This window comes from Strix uralensis, chromosome 3 (genome assembly GCF_047716275.1).
Source record: "Strix uralensis isolate ZFMK-TIS-50842 chromosome 3, bStrUra1, whole genome shotgun sequence".
Lineage (NCBI taxonomy): Eukaryota > Metazoa > Chordata > Aves > Strigiformes > Strigidae > Strix > Strix uralensis.
In genome coordinates, this window is record NC_133974.1 from 63,503,252 (window position 1) to 63,522,839 (window position 19,588).

Consider the following 19,588-nt stretch of genomic DNA (forward strand, 5'->3'; position numbering starts at 1 on the left):
TAGACTCATATTGTCTAAGAAAATTCACAAAATTTAGGAAAAAAAAAAGTTGCTTTAATGAAAACAATATTGTGCTTAATGCTTTGTCATTCCAAATTCTATTTCAACATTTTATGTTATCTGTTAAGGTATTACAAAATAATGAATTTTCTTTTAAAAAATACAGAAAATCATGGTAGCAAAATAGTAGCTTTACCAAGAATAATGCACAGCAGGCTCAAGTATAGAAACCAAACATTTGAAAACACACCTCTTCACATACAGTGGTGCACTGTATATGAAACACAATTAAACGGGCTGACATCTGAGGATTATTCATCACTTCAGCCAATCCACATGAGGACTTCCAAAAGAAAGGCAGTCAGTGTTCAGTGTTTCAAAACAGTAACGCAGCTACAACTAAACCACAACTGGTTGTTCACTAAGGGATCACGTATGTATTCCAGCTCCAGAATAATGAAACACTGTTAAGTCCACTCATTTCAACACTAGGTTAAACCAAAATAGTAAACAGAGAATTGCAAGTATGTCTGGCTATGTTTCACTGCCCATCAGATGAGTCCTTTCTTCATTATCACCAGGAGAAGTTTGCAGGCTGGAACTGGAACTGTTTGCACAAGGAAAAGAACAGGAAGAAAGAAACAGGTTTAATATTCTCTAGATACAATACCAATATTCTCTGTGCAATACCAACATTATAGCAAAAAAAAAAAAAAGCCACACATTATGTGGAAAGAACTATGTGGATCACTAGATCTGGTTTCCCACTACTGCACAGAACCATGTATTACTGCTTTCACACCTATCATTTCACAGAATCACAGAACGGTTTGGGTTGGAAGGGACCTTTAAAGGTCATCTAGTCCAACCCCCCTGAAATGAGCAGGGACATCTTCAGCTAGATCAGGTTGCTCAAAGCCCCATCCAACCTGGCCTTGAACGTTTCCAGTGATGGGGCATCTACCACCTCTCTGGGCAACCTGTTCCAGTGTTTCACCACTCTCATTGAAAAAAACTTCTTCCTCATATCTATTCTGAACCTACCTTCTTTTAGTTTAAAACCATTACCCCTTGTCCTAATGCAACAGACCCTACTAAAAAGTCTGTCCCCATCTTCCTTATAAGTCCCCTTTAAGTGCTGAAAGCTGCAGTAAGGTTTCCCTAGAGCCTTCTCTTCTCCAGGATGAACAACCCCAACTCTCTAGGCCTGTCTTCATAGGAGAGATATTCCATCCCTCTGATCATTTTTGTGGCCCTCCTCTGGACCCAGTCCAACAGGTCCATGTCTTTCCTGTGCTGAGGACTCTACAGCTGGACACAGTACTCCAGGTGGGGTCTCACGAGAGCAGGGTAGAAGGGGAGAATCACCTCCCTTGACCTGCTGGTCAGGCTTCTTTTGATGCAGTCCAGGACATGGTTGGCTTTCTGAGCCGTGAGTGCACACGACCAGCTCATGTCCAGCTTTTCAATCACCAGTACCCCCAGGTCCTTCTCAACTGGGCTGCTCTCAATTCCTTCATCCCCCAGCCTGTATTGATACCAGAGGTTGCCCTGACCCAGGTGCAGGACCTTGCATTTGGCCTTGTTGAACTTCATGATGTTCACATGGGCCCACTTCTCGAGCTTGTCCAGGTCCCTCTGAATGGCATCCTGTCCCTCGGGCATCTTAAATGCACCACTCAGCTTGGTGTCACCTGCAAATTTGCTGAGGGTGCATCTGATCCTACTGTCTATGTCGTTGGTGAAGACAGTAAACACTACTTGTTCCAATACGGCCCCCTGAGGGACACCACTCATCACTGATCTCCATCTGGACATTGAGCCGTTGACCACTACTCTCTGAATGTGACCATCCAGCCAACTCCAGCTCACAAACACACTCCTGGAGGAATCATCAGTAGGGTTTACTTCTTAATGCCACAGTCTTGTTGCTTGTATAGAACAGGCATTGTCTGGTTTAAGTCTCTGTTTAGGTCAGTAGGGATTTAGAAAAGCATACAGACAAAGTAATTAAGCAATATTTTTACTGCTCATCTTGTCATTCATTATCAGGTTGGTAGTGAGGAAAAAAATGGAAGCACAGGTTTCAAAGGTTTGCTTTATATGGCTGCAAGTAAAATAAAGAATAAATATCTCAGCATACCTTGTCCTTGTTGCCTCAGTGATATAGAATATTCCAGCTGCAAGACCCTTTGAGGAAAGAGTCAGTTACAATTATAATAGTAATAACCTTATTCAATAGCTTTTAATTGCAATAGATATAAAAAGAAAAAAATGTGTAATTACTTACACTTAACAGTGCCCATCCTCCCTGGATGGCTGAGGCCCATTCAAAACCCAGCTTTCCATTTAGAAATCCTCCCAGAGTGGGACCTGCAAACGCCCTGCAACAAATCAAAATGAAGTATTGGCATCCCAGACAAAAAAGATAACATATCATATTCTCAGAGAAGTTTTTTACTGTGTTGTGTGGCCTCCCTCCATTGATTCTCCCTGCTTTGTCAACAAAGAGACTGTTTTCCACAGACCTAACTTTCCTATAACCCAGAATAAGCATTAATTCTTTGTTTGCCATGACCCCAATAAACCTGACTAGTTACCTCCTCAGCTGGAAATAGGATCCACATCAGAAAGCTGAATGCACCCTTTTCCATATCTGGAAAGGCTTAAAGGCCCCATTAAGGACCATGTTAGAACAGGGCATCTACACCAATCAATTCTGTCATAGAACAAATTTAAAATCTCATCCCTCAAAATGTAAAACTTCCAAACTTCAAGACAAAACTGATGGATATATACAGGTGGTGAGGTACCTTGTGACAGATGTGGTCACTGCAAGGTTGAGCTGTATGTAACTGCCCTGCACCTTCATGCCTGTCTAAGAATGCAATGAAAGGTTATGCAGCTGCTGTCACTTTATGTAAGGTCTTACATGATTCAGTCTCTCACTACAGAAAGGGACAAAACTGTGTAAAACTAGAGAGACCTCCTGGAAGAAAGTCACAAAATAAAACCAGGTTTGACAGCAGCATAAAACTGGGGTTTGGTAACTTTATACTACCTATATTGGTACTGAACCCTACACCAGATAAACAGGTCAGCTAGAACTTCAGTTAGCTTGGAAAAAAAGTGGTGCAAATTTGTACCACTGAAACCCACCTGCAACCACAGAGGACTACAAGGGCAGATAAAAAAAATCCTGGAAGTGGCTGTCAATATGGGGACTCCATCACTTCCCACTGAGTGACAGCTCTGAAGGGTCACTCAGCCAGCGATGCCTTTCACTCATTTCTGTGATGACCACTGGGTAACACAGACACACTCTGCTAAGCTACACAAACACAAACCTTAAATAATGGCTGTGCCTGAAAGAGAAGATTCTACCCCAAGCTATCCCAGACAAAAGTAGGAAATGTGGAAAACGAAAAAGAGAGAACAGAATTAGTCAGGAGCAGATACCTTCTAGTTCACTCCACGTGAGTGGACTTAGCTTTTAAAAAATTAGGGTCCACCTCTCTCTGTATTAAGCATTAAATACTTCAGTGACAAGAAAAATGACCACACGCACAAGCTAACATCCACTTAATCACCGCAGCTTTTTGATATGCGGGGCAATACATTTCAAGGAAGACAAGTTCAGAATCCATTTGTTGGGTAAAAAGTTTTGTTTTAACATGTCCACCTGGCACCTGTTTAGTGAGAACCTTCTGAATCAAGGTTAATGCAATGACTGTAGTGCAAGACTTTTGGTTGTAAGGCAGCAGGCTTTCATGTGGCAATAGGGAACAAACGAACACTCATAAATTCCAGAAAGGTGACTGTATACCTACCCAAGGGACCACATGGCATTGAAGAGCCCAGATACCAGTCCCAGCAGACTCAGACCTTCTTCAAATCCATTCTCACTGCAGAAAGACAGACCAGTTAGAGTAGTACAATACATTATTGTGTCTCCATCTATAGCCTTCCCCCATAAAGAGTTTTTTTCCTCCTTTTAATTTACACACAACATAAACAGTTAACAAGCAAAAGTGTACAGCAGAATCATAACTGTTTAGCCAGTACTTTCTTCTTTGCTGCCTCTCTGGAGGATTACAGTGCTACTCCTCATCTCTGATGTCTTCCAAGTGAGATTTCTAACATCACATCATCCCTCATTCCCCATGTTTCATATAGCAAGTGTAAAACGGTGGCAGGTGACTTTTAAGAAGATAAGACCTTGTTCCAAGAGGAAGATACTAACAGGAGTAAACCAAGACCCTTCTAGGTCATTACTGTCAAGCCACATCACAGACCTTGTACTTTGAGCAAGCATGACACCTGTAGGTGCAGCTGTTAAAACTAAAGCAGTCTGGAAATCTAGTGAAGACTGCTTGCTATTTATCGTCCTCAGAAGCTGAAATAAATCCCATGTATATGAAATCACACACACAGGTCCCCCCATGGTATGAGACCCAAAGTCTGGTGGACTTCAGTGTGTTCATGGTACTGAAGTACATATTTACAAAATTATATTTGGAGTATGACAGAGGTGCTCAGTCAGAAAAAACTAAGACAAAAGAATAGTGGAAACATTTAAGTGTTACTCACTGCCTTTGCCTCAAAAAGGGGGGTAAAAGCCACACCAAAACACCACTTCATATTCACCCCTGAACACCAGTTGCAGTTTCCTACTGTTAAGTAACATGAAAGATGTGTTGGACCAAGTTACTTACTATGCGCAGTGCAGTATCTCTGGAAACACTGGGATAGCAATCATGCCAAGGGAAAAGCCAATCAAAACTAGCACTAGCACAAACATCCACAGCTGACTGAAAAAGAGGCATTTGAAAGAAGTTAGCTGCTGAAGACTCTTTTCAAGTAAGGATGCCGTTTAACTGAAGGCTGCTATATCAGCTCTCCATGACTGACCAGAAAACTATGTTTCTTGAAGCCAAGGACTTTACTTTAATTGAACACTAAGACTTGAAGAATACAGATCTATGCTTAAAAAAAAGACTTTGTAAAATAATTTGAAAATCCTGTGCTGAAATTAAATATTTCCTTATCAAATGCAGTTCATTTTAAGAGTAGTACATACAGAAGAGGTAGACAGATGAGCTTATCTCAGAAATACAGGGCTTGGTTTGTTGCACAAGCGAAAGATCTTGCAGCTAAAATTTTGTAGCCTAATACATTATAACAAGATAGACTTAGCTAAAGAAAAGAATGTCGAAGATTTTGCTGATTTTTTTTTCTCATCAGTTTAAACATATGATCTCACCAGTTGCAAATGTATGATCTTCTTTAAAAATTATAAGTCTAGGAGGAAGGAGTTGACTAATTCTGCACCTTAGCAAGCCTATCATCACCTTTAACAGAGTATATAACCTAGGACAAAAGGACTATACAGCTGTTTTGTAAATGTCACAGAGTGCTTTGCTGTGAATTAACTTGAGAGATATGGCAATGCAGTGTTCACGTGCAACAGACATTGTCTTTACTTAGCTAGCTGAAAACTAAGCTATATATAGAAAGAATTAAAATCAATACTGCTGCACAGTCATGCAAATAAATCCTATAGTTAAGAAACTGATGAAATAGGGAAAATCAAAAAATAAGATAGAAAAAGAACTTTGTTTTGCTGCATTGGAAATGCAACAGAATTGGGAAGAAAGGAAAATAAAAATCAGCATTCTTCCCACCACACACATTAACATGAAAAAACATAGTAACAGTAAAAAGCAAAGGAAGATAAATCTCCAATTTCAGATGCTTCTACTGCTTTACATTCATAGTCTTATGCCAGAAGTTAAAAAAACCCTGTTTCATGATCAGAGCTGCTAATCATAAACTTGTGGACATACATCACTATGGTCATGTTAGCTATCACAAAAACATCATAAGAGGACAGGCTCAAGAAGAGACAGCTCCATACCTTTCAATGTGCAGTACAGGAGCAGGCCCTAACATGAAAAAGCACAGTGCTGTTGTTAAGCCTCCAGATACCAGCAGCCATTTCCTGAGGTACTGTAAAAGAAAAGGAAGAGGTATGTAATTTAAAGATTTGAATTTGTAATGCAAGTATCTTGTTTTTCATAATAACCCTCTTCTAAATCTTCATCTCCTGAAAGGTATGGCTCCTGTAGAGACCATCATTGCACACAAACTGGGAATTCAGTTTCTCTGCCAGTTCTGAACACCATCAAGAAACACTGAATTTGTGTCTCCTCACCACCAATGCAATCACTGGCAGCAGCTGCTTAATACAGAGATTTCTTCAGGATACTGAGTAACGGTGCTTCTCTGTCAGCAAAGTATTTTAGGTCTCACTCCTCCTTAGTGTAAGAAATATCATGTAGCGTTGCATGGAATTCTCATGCACAAAGGTCATTATTAGTTCATGTCAGGAAAAAACAGTGTCAGAAAACTGGTACTGTCCTTCATGCACAGCATTCAAAGTGCAGGTTGCCTTCATCAATTAGCAGTGCTGTCAACCAGGCAGTTTTAGGTCCATCACTGTCAAAGTCTCTCTACGGTGCAGTTAAGAACCATAGCCAGTCAGTGTGCTGATCTAATCTGGATATTACACTTTTCAATGGATAAAGTCAATACAGCTAACCAGAACATCTTTAATCCTCAAAAGCTGATAAAATTAGATGTGGTCAAAAGCACAGATAACTGGACATATTTTCCCACTCTCCAATCCATATTGGCTGGAAATAGATTGTGCTTAGTCCACCAGAAAAGCTCAACACATTTCAACTACAGGATATTTGTCCAACATCCTTTACTATTTTGGACATTCTTGTATTACCTGGACCTTGCAAAAGAGACCTTCAAGTTGGCAGTATTCGTTGCACATGCAAGGTCCTGAAAGACAGATCCCTTTACAGGACCAGGCCTACATCCATCGCTTCAATATGGGAAGTCTTCTGGTTTTAACTAAATGCACAAAGTGCTTTACTAACCCTGCACAACAGCAGGGTAATACTCACTGGCAGTTTGTCACTTAGGAGTCCGAGGAGGGGAGAAGACAGGGAGTACGAGAGTGCCAAACCGAGGAATACCAAGCCCACATAACCAGCTGGGAGTTTGAACTATGGAAAGGAAGATAAAACAAAACATCAAACGATACATGCTACCTTCATTAAAGAACAATCCAAGAATTATATTTTAGGTCAAAATATTAAATGCACAATTTTAAGTATTTTACTGGTATCATACAGAGGTTTTTCAAGTATTTGAAGTCATCAGCAGAGCTCCAGTTTCCTTACACTTCCATTTCTAAGCATGAAGTGAAAACATCAGACACAACTGTATGCAGATAAAGCCCAAATAATCTCAGGAGGAAATGCTATGCTATGTCCCTACACCAGCACACTGTATTCTAACATGAATATCTGGCACATTTGAAACAGACATTTCAGACCCTGAAATTCCAATGGATTTAGTCTTTACTTCTCCAATCTTCAGTTTTATTTCCACTTCGAAAAGCATAAATACAGTAGTCATCTACTGCTAATCACTGCATCTTAAGAGTAAGTAGTGCTATAAAACACAACTCTGGCTTTTCAACCAAAGGAGGATTTTTATGAGAATGAGTAAGAGGCTTCTTGAAAACACCCTGAGATCTACACATTCCTAATGCAGTCACATTTCCATATTGAAACAAAATGTGTAAGGAACCAAAACCATATTAGTCTCTCAAATGAGTGCTTTAACTACCAGTTAGAAGGTACTCCAGGATGTTTCATGTGGCATGGACTACATAAATATTCACAATATCCTTGCCATATGCAAGCACATGATAATAACTCTAATTTAGTGGTTAAAACACCTGCCAAGAAGGCTACAGCCCTTCCACAGCAAGTATCTGTTAGCATAGCGCAGACTGAAAGTAGAAGAGTCACACCAGTGAGCAGTATTCTACAGCAGAGTAATTACAGATCCCTCCTGGGTGGTGGAAGACATACATTCACATCTCCACTGATGGAAGAGTTTAGCACCAAGTCTCCTTCACACTGCATGACTGCTCTAAGTACTGGACTAGACTGACAAAAAGTAGGAGCACAAACAAAATGCTATGCCCTGGAAAAAACAATTAATAAACCACCCAAAAAGCATTGCTTAATTTCACACGCAAACAGAATCTTAAACTGTTTACTTCAAATTCATTACCTTAAACACCATGGGGAAAATCAATAAAAAAATAAAATTAAGTAGGAAACAAATAAATAAATATTAAAATAAATACAAACTAAATAAAACAACATTTGCCTTTTTAATGAGCAAGTGAAGAAGTCAGCTGACAAGATACATAGTTTCAAGTTTATTTCTATCATTGCTGTAAAACAAGGCAGAGCTCTGATATCATATCCCCCAAAAAACAAATGTCCACATCAAGAGGAGTAACACTGTCAGTAACTGTTTCAGTTTTACAGAATTTGCTTTCCGAAAGGAGGACAAAGTCCCTCGTTCACAAAACCAGCTGCTATGCCCTGTTGAAAGCCAATTAAGTGGAAAAAGCACATTTTTAAAGGCCTTACATTTCCTCAAAGTTACCAAGACCCAGTGGCTACAGATGGTGTCAATGGAAACTGTGATTTGTCAGTGCTGTGAAAATCAATTTATGTGGAAATCATATTATTAACAGTTAATTAAAGCAGTGTAGTTGGATAAGGCTTAATTTTTTTCAGGATATGTAAACCACATTTATAACCAGTTATTTACTATTTAGCAAGTCAAGACTTCATGTTAACAGAACTTACCTTCTTTAGGATAAAGAGAGACATTGTGGGATCCAAAAAGCCCAAGCATGCACTTAGAGAAAATATAGTAAAACAGAGTAGTAAGATTTTCGGCAGAAGAGCGAGCTTCCAAAAGGAGTCCTTGCTAGGGATCGAATCTGTTTCAAGAGAAGGAGGGGGGAGGGGGATTGCATTATTTTCAGCAGCATAAGCTCATAACTGATCTTCTTGCTTTAGAACAAAAATCAGTATTTCCCTTTTCTACTCCTATTACTCTTGTTATGTAACAAATGAAAGTCAATAGCAGACTATTATGCCCTACACTATTTTTAGATTAAGAAACCAGATTTGATAGGTGTGAAGAAAAGTACACAATTTCTATTCCAACATTGCAAATCCCCAACTTGAAAAGAACAAAAGCATGTACTATTCCCAATTATGTGAAAACACAGTTACTTCTCCGCTACCCCTTATACAATGAAAATCTCATGGATACGTCTCAAAAAAACATGTACACATGCATGAAACAACCATTCATATCCAATCAGAGAAACATACTTTGAAAGTAGAATAAAGAGACTGCTATATACTAGCTGAGATCTGACTGAATTTTTAAGCAACTAGTCATTTGGGTCTCCTATATGTTCAGCTTGTACTCCAGAGAGGAAGCCTCTTTCAGGTGTCATGGTTAGATGTCATTTCTAAGGCAGGCTCTCTTCCTGATGCTCTTGGTGCTTTAATAGTTGAATGTGGTGTTAAGTATACATAGAACTAGAACTTCATTCATTACCATCCACCAGCTCAAAGCTAAAATTTCTTTAATGTAATTTCAAACTGGCTAGCAATATCATGACTCCACACAATTTCAGAGCTCAGGGAGGTGGGGAGGAAGCGAGCAGTAGCAGCACACGGTTAACCACTGTCAGTTTCTTCTAAAAGCCAATAATTATGAAGTTATTCTCCAAGGTTTTCATATTTAAGAGGAAAAAATATTTTAAAAATGCAATTTAAAGTTACTAGTTTTTATTCTGGAAAAGACCTTGCAACTACAATCTTATGTGAAAATTTATCTTTAAGTTAACTTTCTGTCAAATACAAGCAGGACTGTCTAAAATTTAATCAAATTTATATGACCTCCAGCACTTGAGTTAAACCCCACATTTATTAATTTTAACATTCATTCATGATAATCAGATACTGCATCATTCAGTATAAATAAACCCTTTTTTATTCTCCCTGTAATTCTGATTTTTTCCTGTTACCCCTCAAACACATCAAGTTCTCTTGTTTTAGGCAAAACCTATCTCCAGCTTTTCTTCAACTAGCTACAATGACAAACTGATACAAAGAAGACAAAACTGATCCTTTACAAGCCCTGAAGTTAAAGAGACAAAAGAAAACAAAAATTTATCTCAATTCACTGTCACACAGAGTTCTTAGTGTTTGCAGAGATGGTCATGAGGTGTTGGATTCATTCCAGGACATCTGCATGGACTAATTTCAGTTTGCATTAAAACATGGGCCTGATCAAGATCACAGGTTAATTCAGCTGGAGCTTTGCCCTCTGAGTTGTATCAGATTTTAGAAACTGGTATTTTTCTAAAACACAGTTATATACATGAGAAATTGAGGTTAGTGAAGGAGACAGGAAGAAGGGTGCTTACCGTATTTTGGCAATAGGCACATATTCACAGGCACCAAGACCAACACTACGCATCCCAGCGTAATGAAAGGGACCTCATAACCAAATGACTGATACAAAAAGCCACCTAAAGGTGGGCCCAGCACCAGTCCGAGTCCTGTAAAAATTTCAAGGCTGCCCTAAAGGATGAAAAAGAAAGCCAGCAAAAAAAAGAATGCTGAGAAACTCTAATGTAACAATAAATCCTCAATTTTTCTGAGGAGCAGCACAACATAGTCCGGCTAGTGAAAAGAAAAAGGCACCACATCACTAAGAGGGATAATGATTAGTAGAGACCTTCACAAAGCGGGACAGCAAAAGGAATTTCACAGTTGCCTGCGCGACAGCAGTCACCTCCTTTGCTTCACTATGGGAGAACCACCTCTACTGCAGCATTAACTACTCTGCTGTCACCTAACACATCCCAGTCCTGAGGCAAGACAAATGCTCTACTGATGGAAAGCATCTGTAGAACAACTCTGGGTGAAGTGATCATCTCCCCCACCTTCAGTTACTCTCCAGCCTGAGGGGGTGGACCCAAACAAGCCTATTTGGATGGGTCATTATCTCATGGGATGAGTTACATGTGCCACGTTAAAGCTTTCTCTCCATAACCGTCTGTTTGGTTTCACTGACTAGGGGTATGAAATAACAGTGAAATTGTAATGGGGAAAACTCAGATTATTTTGGCTATTTAATAATCTGGCATCTTTTATGAGACACTCATTTTCAAAAGGACAATAACACAGTTACACTTAAATCTTGTGTTACAGCACCATAACCACTGTCAACATCTGCCTCAATACTCGACTATCAGTGCTTAGACCACTCCCTTTTAACAAGTAACAGCTGGTGGTAATAACTGCTTACAGTTAAAGTTTTGCTAACTTCTGGGACCCAGAAAGATAGTACAGAGATTCATCTTCATCTTTAATTTTACTGATACAAGTCAGAGTGGTCACATGGCCTGATAGTGGGCACAGTCAGCAATAGCCAAGTTCTTTACCCTAGGTCAGCCTAGGGTTCCAGCCTTCTACTTTCCTGGGGAAGGAAATAACTAGTAACAGCATATGACTAGGAAGGCCTCAAAATTAGTTCTAGATAGATTTGAGACATTTTGGTAAACTTCAACACATGGAATGCCCATGAGTTACCATAACTGCATCCAAATACTGCTTTTACTCATGTCGCTCATCAACCATAAAAAATATTTATGATTGGTGAGACTTCAGTTCAAATCAGGCTGTACATCATTTAACTCTTCTAAATCAATTAATTATTGGGGGGGAGGAGCAGAGCAGAGGCATTGCATTATTGCAGATCAGGGGAGCATAATGTAAACCTGACAGTGTAAGAAAAGTGGTATTGTTTATGTTCTGAAGTTCATACCTGCCCCAACAGAGGGATCATGTTGACAGATTCTGAACTTGCCACTGCTACAAGGCTGACATACCTACATTTAATAACTTCCCCATATATTCCCCTCATCCATTCCTTCAAGCTTTATGAATTTACCATAGGATGCACCTTGCTTCAACTAATCAGCTCTTCAACTAATCGTGCCTTTGCCACCACCACGAGCAGAGCTCACAGTAAGAACCCTCCATCATGTCCATTTAAGGATAGCAAGTCTACATGAATGAATTTGAAAAGCTTTTATTCTCATGCAGAACAAGACAGAGTATGTAATATGGCAAACAGACCGATATTTGAAAGCGTTCTGTCTTCTGACAGCACCCTTTCTAGATTTTAAACAAAGGTAGCTACCAAGCCACAGCTGTGTAGTGTTTCTGATTGTGGTCGTGAGGTGACCTTCATCACCATGTACCATTTTCATCTATGCATCATGTTTATTGTGTTGCTACCACAGAATTTAATTTAATTCTGATTATAAGATAGATAACTAAGTCCCTTTAAGTCAAGGTTACTTTACTTACCTATTTAAATTGCATTTTAAAATTTGTAAACAGGAAATCTTAGCCTTATAGACTGAATAAATACAAAACATGATTACAATAACCTGCTTTCCAAGGAAATTGCCAGCCCCTCACTGCTGATACAATTTAGTAATTTTCTGCTAATCAGGAGGTCATATTTTTATAGACATTTATTTATAAAAGTAACTATACAGCTTAACAACAATATTACTAAAATAAAAGCATCTACTTTTTCAATTTTATTAAATGTTCTGAAGGATGTTCTTAACATTTGTTCACCCATTAAAATTTAACCCAGTTATTTCTGTCAGTCTATATTTTAATTGAAACCAGAATTTATTGAAAAAGAGAAAAAAAAGCAACATTTTATTAAATACAAAACTTTTTTTTTCTTAACATCATAAAAACCAGCTAAATAAGGGTAGTATCTCTGGTTGTAATGAATCATTGATGACCAGAAATACTGCCCTCCAGATTTCAAGACGTTCTAGCTCTCCTGTTGTCATACATCACTTTTATCAATAGATTAGAAAAATGAAACCAAAATTGTTTCCAGTTTTGCATCTTTCAGTCATTTAAATCAACATTATTTGAATGAATTAATCAAGTTTCTTGAATCCATCCACATGGATTCTCACCATCCATGTAGAAGTAGTTGCTAAAAGCTGTATTAGTATTTTAATAGTCTGATTTCAGCTGAAGAGATAATTACTGCCATCAATGCTCAGCTGTCTTCAAAATATAAGCAGCTAATACATACTGCTTAATTTATATCTAATTGAAGTTGTGCTAAGGTCTAAACTTGTTCTAGGATTGTGATTCTAGACTACAAACAAACAAACATTATGTGACAATTTCAAATATGCCTGCACATGAGACAGCAGATTTTCTCCTCCTGGTTTTAAGCTGCCTGCTGACAATTTATCATATTGCGGGTACTCAGCTGTAACACTGGTTTTTGCACTTACCAGGACAGTAGCTATATTATTGGGAAATGCTTTTGCAAGGATTGAAAATGATGCTGTCATTGCTGCTGCAAAACCTACTGCATCCATTGCTCTTACTAAAAAGCACAAACCAATGAACATCGGTCCACTTGGCACCTTGTCCAGCATTCTGGAAAAAAACAGAAAATGGAGATCTCTCAGGATCCAACAAGTCATCTAGTAAGGGCCCTGGAGCATCGTATCTTACTAATTAAAGGACACAGTTACAAGACACTCAATGCTTTCTTTTGCCACATCTTTTTGTATCATACCAGTGAAGTCATTCAAATTCCACCAAACTGTTTCTGGCAGCTTTCTCCTTTTCTCCTTTCTTTGGTGGTGAAAAGAGCACGAAAAACCTAACCTGTGAAAAACTCCAGTGCCATCTTCTGTTGTATTTCATAGCTTTTCCAAGCAACTGTGCAAGGAGTCTGATGCAATGAGTTACAACTACCTAGTAAGAGCTTCCTTCATTGTTAATAAAACTTTTATTTTGCTAAAATTAGTGGCTTAGCCCCTCCCCCTGTCAGGCAAAGCTTCTTATTTGCACTCAATATTTTAAAGAAAAGAATAATTAAAACATTATTCGTAAATAGTTCCCTTACTGCTGCACTTTGACAGACTTCTCACTTGCTGTTCATCAACTATGGTAGTTATTTAAATATGCAGAACCTTCCTCCTTTGCTTTCAAAGTACTAAACAGGCTTTGAAACCTACTGCAAGGGAGAAGTGTTCATTCTGCTTTACAAGGGATAGATGAAAAGATGCAAAAAGTTTGGTGACCTAACCAACACTCAAAAGATGGCCAGGAGTTTCCAGTTTTGTTTTGTGTCCATCTTTTCATACGGATGAAAATGATTAAAAGACAAATGCAACAAAATCAACCAGCAAAAATTACTCACCCAAACAGAATGGTCACACATCCTGAAACAAACATCCCTGCCACAAACATGAAGTTTGCTCCAATATGTGTAAGCTGTAAATTAAATACCATTTTTACATGTTATTATTTCAAGCCTAGACCAAAAATCTTTCAATGTAAGTTACTGTTAAGAAATCAAAACATTATGGGCACTTTACAGCATATGCTACTAGAAGATCTGGAGACACTGCTCCTGCTGGTGTGCCTTCATGCAATACTGAACCTAAATACATTCTGAACGTTTAAGTGACTTAACCCAGTTTTCAAAATCATTAAGACAATGGTGCAGTTAACTATTTCACAGCGCTGCATCACAGCTTCTGCAGAGCAGCAGTTTACAGCAGCACTGCTCATTATAAACAAAGTAATACATTCCCCCTCCAGCACTGCGGGGTGATGCCAGTTCAGCAATACCTGTCAAATACATAGCTCAGGAGAGTCAATGGAAGCTGATTTTAAAGCAAATTTATCACCACCTTCACCAGGACAAAGCTTTGGCCTAGGAAGCACAGTAGCTTCAGGCTTCCCCATTCACTACCAAGTAAAGGACCCCACCTTACTTCATTTCAGACTCCAGGATGAAAGACAACAAGAGGCATGACGTAAAGCTAACTCAATCCTGTAACAAAGTACATCTCAGCTTCTAATTCCATGCTGTAACTTCTCCTAAGGACAGCAGGTATTTCACACTCTTTTCTTGTTCAGGCCTGGACAAAGTCCCTGTATTTCAGCCGTTATTACTAAAGCCCATATTTTGCCGAGTTTCACTGAAATCCTCAGGATTTCTAACTTCTGGACTGTCCACCTCTATTGGTGCTCACCTCACCTGTCTGCAGTGAGGATGGCGTGCTCGCTCTCTCTCTCCCCTGCAAAGTACTCGGTGAGGGTTGTGCCATAGTTGAATGCCATCACAGGCACCGGGACTGGACTTACCAATGGCACTTGTGTGACACCTTGATGAGCCACCTCATCACCAGAGAAAATCATTCACCATGGGGTCAGCAAAAAGACTGCCCAATCAAAGAAAGAGAATACTATGAAACTGCAGCAGCCCCAATTTAGGGTATGATCCTGAGCAGCCCTAGCCAAAAACGCATACACAGTGGTGCCCCAGCATATAAACAAACAAACTGTTATATAATTTATTTGTAATTTCTCCAGCATGAGAAAAATGCTGAATCTGTAGGAAAACTGAATTTGCAAGAACTAGACGCATTTCTTTTATACTGCTGTATAATGAAGTGGAAGGGGAAACTGAGTTAAGCAGCAAGGAGTCATAATAGGAGGAAGTGTTACAAAAAAGACATCATACCAAAAAAGAAGAAGGGATGAAGCTAACTAGAGAAAAAAAATATACACCTTAAGAACGGTGCCAAAGGCAAACAGAATATATAAGTGCAATAAATAAAATGGGGGGAGGGGAGAGGGAAAGGAGATAATAGAAAGGAGAATTGATCAGCAGATTACTCACAAGCAAACAGAACAGTTAACCAGAGAAACAAAACAGTTACATGTCTGCCACCCTATGCTACCGTCAAAACTGTAGAAGAGTAATTTTTAAATTGTACTGACAAGACTTAGATCAGATTCAGACTGACTGGCCAGGCTCCAGTTACTGCAGACACAAACCTGAAGGAGTGCTACTGAAGAGACAGCTCTTTTCTCAGCCTTAGAGAACTGTCTTCAGGTACCAACCTGTGTCATCACAGAAATAAATTACAGCTTCAATTATACTTACATAATTTCCCAAGATTAAAGACGACAAGAAATTGACCAAAGCAAAACATCCAAATATCAGGCCAACAACGGTGTCACTGGCACCTTTTTTTTCTGCCTGCAAAAAAGATCACAACTGTGTAACGATGGAAGCAAATTCTTGAGGTAATATTCATGTCTTCTACATTTGATTTTTTTTTAATTCTCTACTAGTGCAGTTACAAAGCAATTTCCTTTCTCAAAGGCAATAGCAGCTCATAAAGTAACAACACAGCAACTTAAAGACTATGTTGTGCTTCTATTTAAGCTATCAAGGGAAAAGCAACGTTAATTCCTCAACGAATGAAAACACTGTGCTGTTTGCTGAACTACTGAACACGTGACCAGACGTTATATAGGTGGCTTCAGCTGCATAAAGTCTGGCGAGAGGGCAGTGAACAGAGTTATCTGTTATCTTCACTGCACCATGACTCCCCATGACAAGAACCAGGAAAATTTTTGACTTATGCAACTGGCAAAGTACACTTACTTGGGTACAAGCAGTACATAGGCATATTTAGAGCAAAAATAATCTTAACATTTCTGTGTTAGTACTTGGGAACAACTTGGTCATGAGAAATGGACTTCTGCTGCAAAGGCACCATGACCACTTTTTTGCATCCTGTGTTTAAACATTGTATTCACTCAACATAAGCAAAGAATTATTTTTTTCCTCTCCAGTTGCTAGGTCAGGAAGTTTAACACAGTGAATGATGGCCCAGAATGTGTTAACAGAGAGGTAGCTATAAATAAAAAGTCATTAAGTGGCACTGAAATACAAGCCAGGACATGTGCAGTTTTAATCTCAGCTTTACTACCAAACGGCTGCACAACACTGGGCAAAAAACTACTTCATTCCCCAAGCATCCATTTCAACTTCTACCTCATTTCATTAGTTTGCTGTCTCCTCTGCAGCCACAGGGAAGACGAATTAGTCCATGGACAGGATCCAGGCCACCGTTACACACACTCTAGTCTATTTTAGCCAGCACCAGGCTATCACTATGAATTCCCACAACTGAAAAGTTTAACTTGGAGCTTACAGCCAGACATGAAGGTCCCACGGTGTTCAAGATCCTTTTAAAAGTTTCAACATGCGGAAAATAATCTAAAGAGTAGCTGGCTAAATTGTTTGTTTACCTCTGAAGGGAAAAAGGGTCCCAGGATTGAATAGCATATCATTGAACTGAAGTTTATAGACGCTGCCGCGACCATTGTAAATAGCTGTTCCCTGGTAAGCCACCTTGACTCCTCACCAAGTGCTTCTGTCATGCCATCTTCTTAAAATGCAAAATGACAAGGAAAAAGTAAATTATCATGAACTGGTAGAGGGAATTACGATTTGCAAATCGGGTTTGAAATCCGCATAAAGCTCTGCCCTCCCGGCTCCGGGGAATCAAATCTCCCCCCGCAGGCCGGGGCCGCACTGCGCCGCAGAGGCAGCGGCCCCCGGCGCGGCGCGGTGCCGGCCCGCCGCCCCCCTCAGCCCACCGGCTCTCGCAGGAGCCGCCCCGCCGCGACCGCGGGCCCGGCCCGGCCCCACGCCTGTGAGCGCACGCCTCGCGGGGACAGCCCCGGTACGCGGCACCGCCGGACGCAACCTCGGGGAGAAACCCGCCGCCACCCCCCGCACGACCGCTCCCTGCTCCGGCGCTGCCCAGCGGCCCTTCAGCTCCGGCCCGGCCCGGCCGGCGCCAGCAGCGCCCCGGTCACCGGCGGAGAAACGCGGGCGCCCCCCGCCTCCCTCCCACCCACCTGGGGGCTGCTCGCTCCCCACGCCGCCCGCCGCCCGGCTGCCCATGGGGAAGGAGCGCCGCGCCCGCAATGGCCGGCCCGGCACGGGGCGGTGCGGGGCGGCCCCGGCCCCGCCTGGCCCCGGCCCCGCCTGGCCCCGGCCGCGGGCTGTCAGCGCACCGGGGTCCACGCCAGCCCCGGCGGCCCGGCCGCCGGCAGGGAGCATGCTCGGCCTGCGGGGCCGGCTGCCCCGCGGGCCCCGGCGGGGAGGGCACCGGGGCCGGCCGCGGGCGCCGGGCTTTGGGCAGGCTGGTCACGCCGCGCGGCTGGCGCCGGGGAGCTGCCTACTTACCGGACCCGAAACCGGGTCTCTCGGTACAGCGGCTTCGGGAGGCTACGGGCCAAGAAAACCGAGGAGGCAGCGGACAAAGCTGTCAGGAGAACGAGTGGGTACGTAGTCTGCACAAATGTTGCTCATCAAGCACGAGGACACATAGGACGCATTATTGTCCATACAAATGTTTCTCATCACATACAAGGAGAGATAAGACGCATCAGTTCGGTCAGCCTGTTCTTTAAACCGTCAACGATAATTAGTAAGGAACTTCTAATCAGGAGCTACAGTCCTTGAAGAAGAGAAACATCCTGGAACTTGGACGCTTGTTGAAAATTGTTTACTGTAAATCAGTTTAATTAGAGTGTCCTTTAGAAGAACTGTCCTCTATATAGTAGTAAAAATCACACCCACTGCCTCAAAGACCCCTGCCTGAATAAAGACCCCCACCCTTTGAACTGGTGCAGAAAAATTAAAACCCACTAACTTTAAATCGAGACGAGGCATGTTACTAACCAATGAGGGAAAAAAGTGATAAGTAACCAACCAATAGTCATTGGAGTATATGTGTAATCATGTAGCCTGAACTGTATAAATACCTTGAATTTCCTTTGTGTGGTGTGTTAGCTTTGTGGAATTATCACCTAGCACCCATCTTTGAGCAAATACGGAACAAACTGATATCTCAGCTCTGTGTGTAAGACTAGCTTTTGCACACTAGGTAGCAAACCCTATTTGAGGGTACTTGCTGAACACAACTATACCTCACCTGCACATTAGAATGATGTTTCTGACAAGCAGAACAGTACATGTTACAGAAAAGCCTCAAAATGGAAGTGTAAATCCCAAGTGTATTAAAGTGGGAGCTCAAATAATTTATTAATATTATGTTATTGTGACTGGGGGAGCTGGGGTCAGGGACCCGAGAGGTACATCCCAGTTTGTGCAGCTAAAGAAAATTTGGATGGTAAAGGAGGGATCAGCTCCAGGGACTCTGCCTTGCTACAGCTGACTGACCTGACTGCCTTTCCTGAAAACACCTTTGGCTCAGCTTTGCTCTCTAAGGTTCCCTCAGGGGTGGCTGGCAGATACTGTAGGACTGCTGGTTTGCCTTGTAAGAACAAAAATTCATCTGTTTTTAAAAGAGGTGTAATGTCCCTGTCTTCCATACCAAAAGGAGATTCAGGATGGCGTCTTAGGACTGATAGACCCAGCAAGATCATTGATCATGTACACAGCCTCTACCAAGTTACAGGATCCACAAAACAGTAACAGAAGAGCTGAATGACAAAGGTGTCACAAGAATTAATTGCTATAAACTGATCAGAAGTAAACTCAGGCTAGATATAAGAGGCAATATAATCAACACATTTGACACAAGGAAGGAGATGAGGCATGAGCTAGAGACCTCTTCCAAATGTAACAAAAGGCAGACCACCTATTGCTTGAAGAGAAAAAATCAGTAGTTACTTTTGAAAAGCACTATTTTACCAAGGCCATCTGTATTCCA

At 40.9% G+C, this 19,588-nt stretch overlaps 1 protein-coding gene across 2 annotated transcripts; it reads right to left on the reverse strand.

Annotated features, from left to right (window-relative positions):
• Positions 1-79: 79 nt before the first annotated feature.
• On the reverse strand, positions 80-17,880 carry SLC18B1 (solute carrier family 18 member B1). Of its 2 annotated transcripts, none has more exons than XM_074862548.1 (14): positions 17,766-17,880; positions 17,151-17,290; positions 15,994-16,089; positions 14,236-14,309; positions 13,316-13,463; positions 10,394-10,550; positions 8,751-8,887; positions 6,978-7,079; positions 5,918-6,009; positions 4,716-4,811; positions 3,831-3,905; positions 2,291-2,384; positions 2,144-2,190; positions 80-607 (listed from the first exon to the last, which is right to left on the reverse strand). In XM_074862548.1, exons 1-14 carry the CDS (start codon positions 17,809-17,811, stop codon positions 535-537), a joined length of 1,377 nt encoding a protein of 458 aa, XP_074718649.1. In that variant the 5' UTR covers positions 17,812-17,880; the 3' UTR covers positions 80-534. The 2 variants fall into 2 exon arrangements, with proteins under 2 accessions (XP_074718649.1, XP_074718650.1); XM_074862549.1 differs by having other exon boundaries at positions 17,151-17,287; positions 17,766-17,826.
• Positions 17,881-19,588: the final 1,708 nt, after the last annotated feature.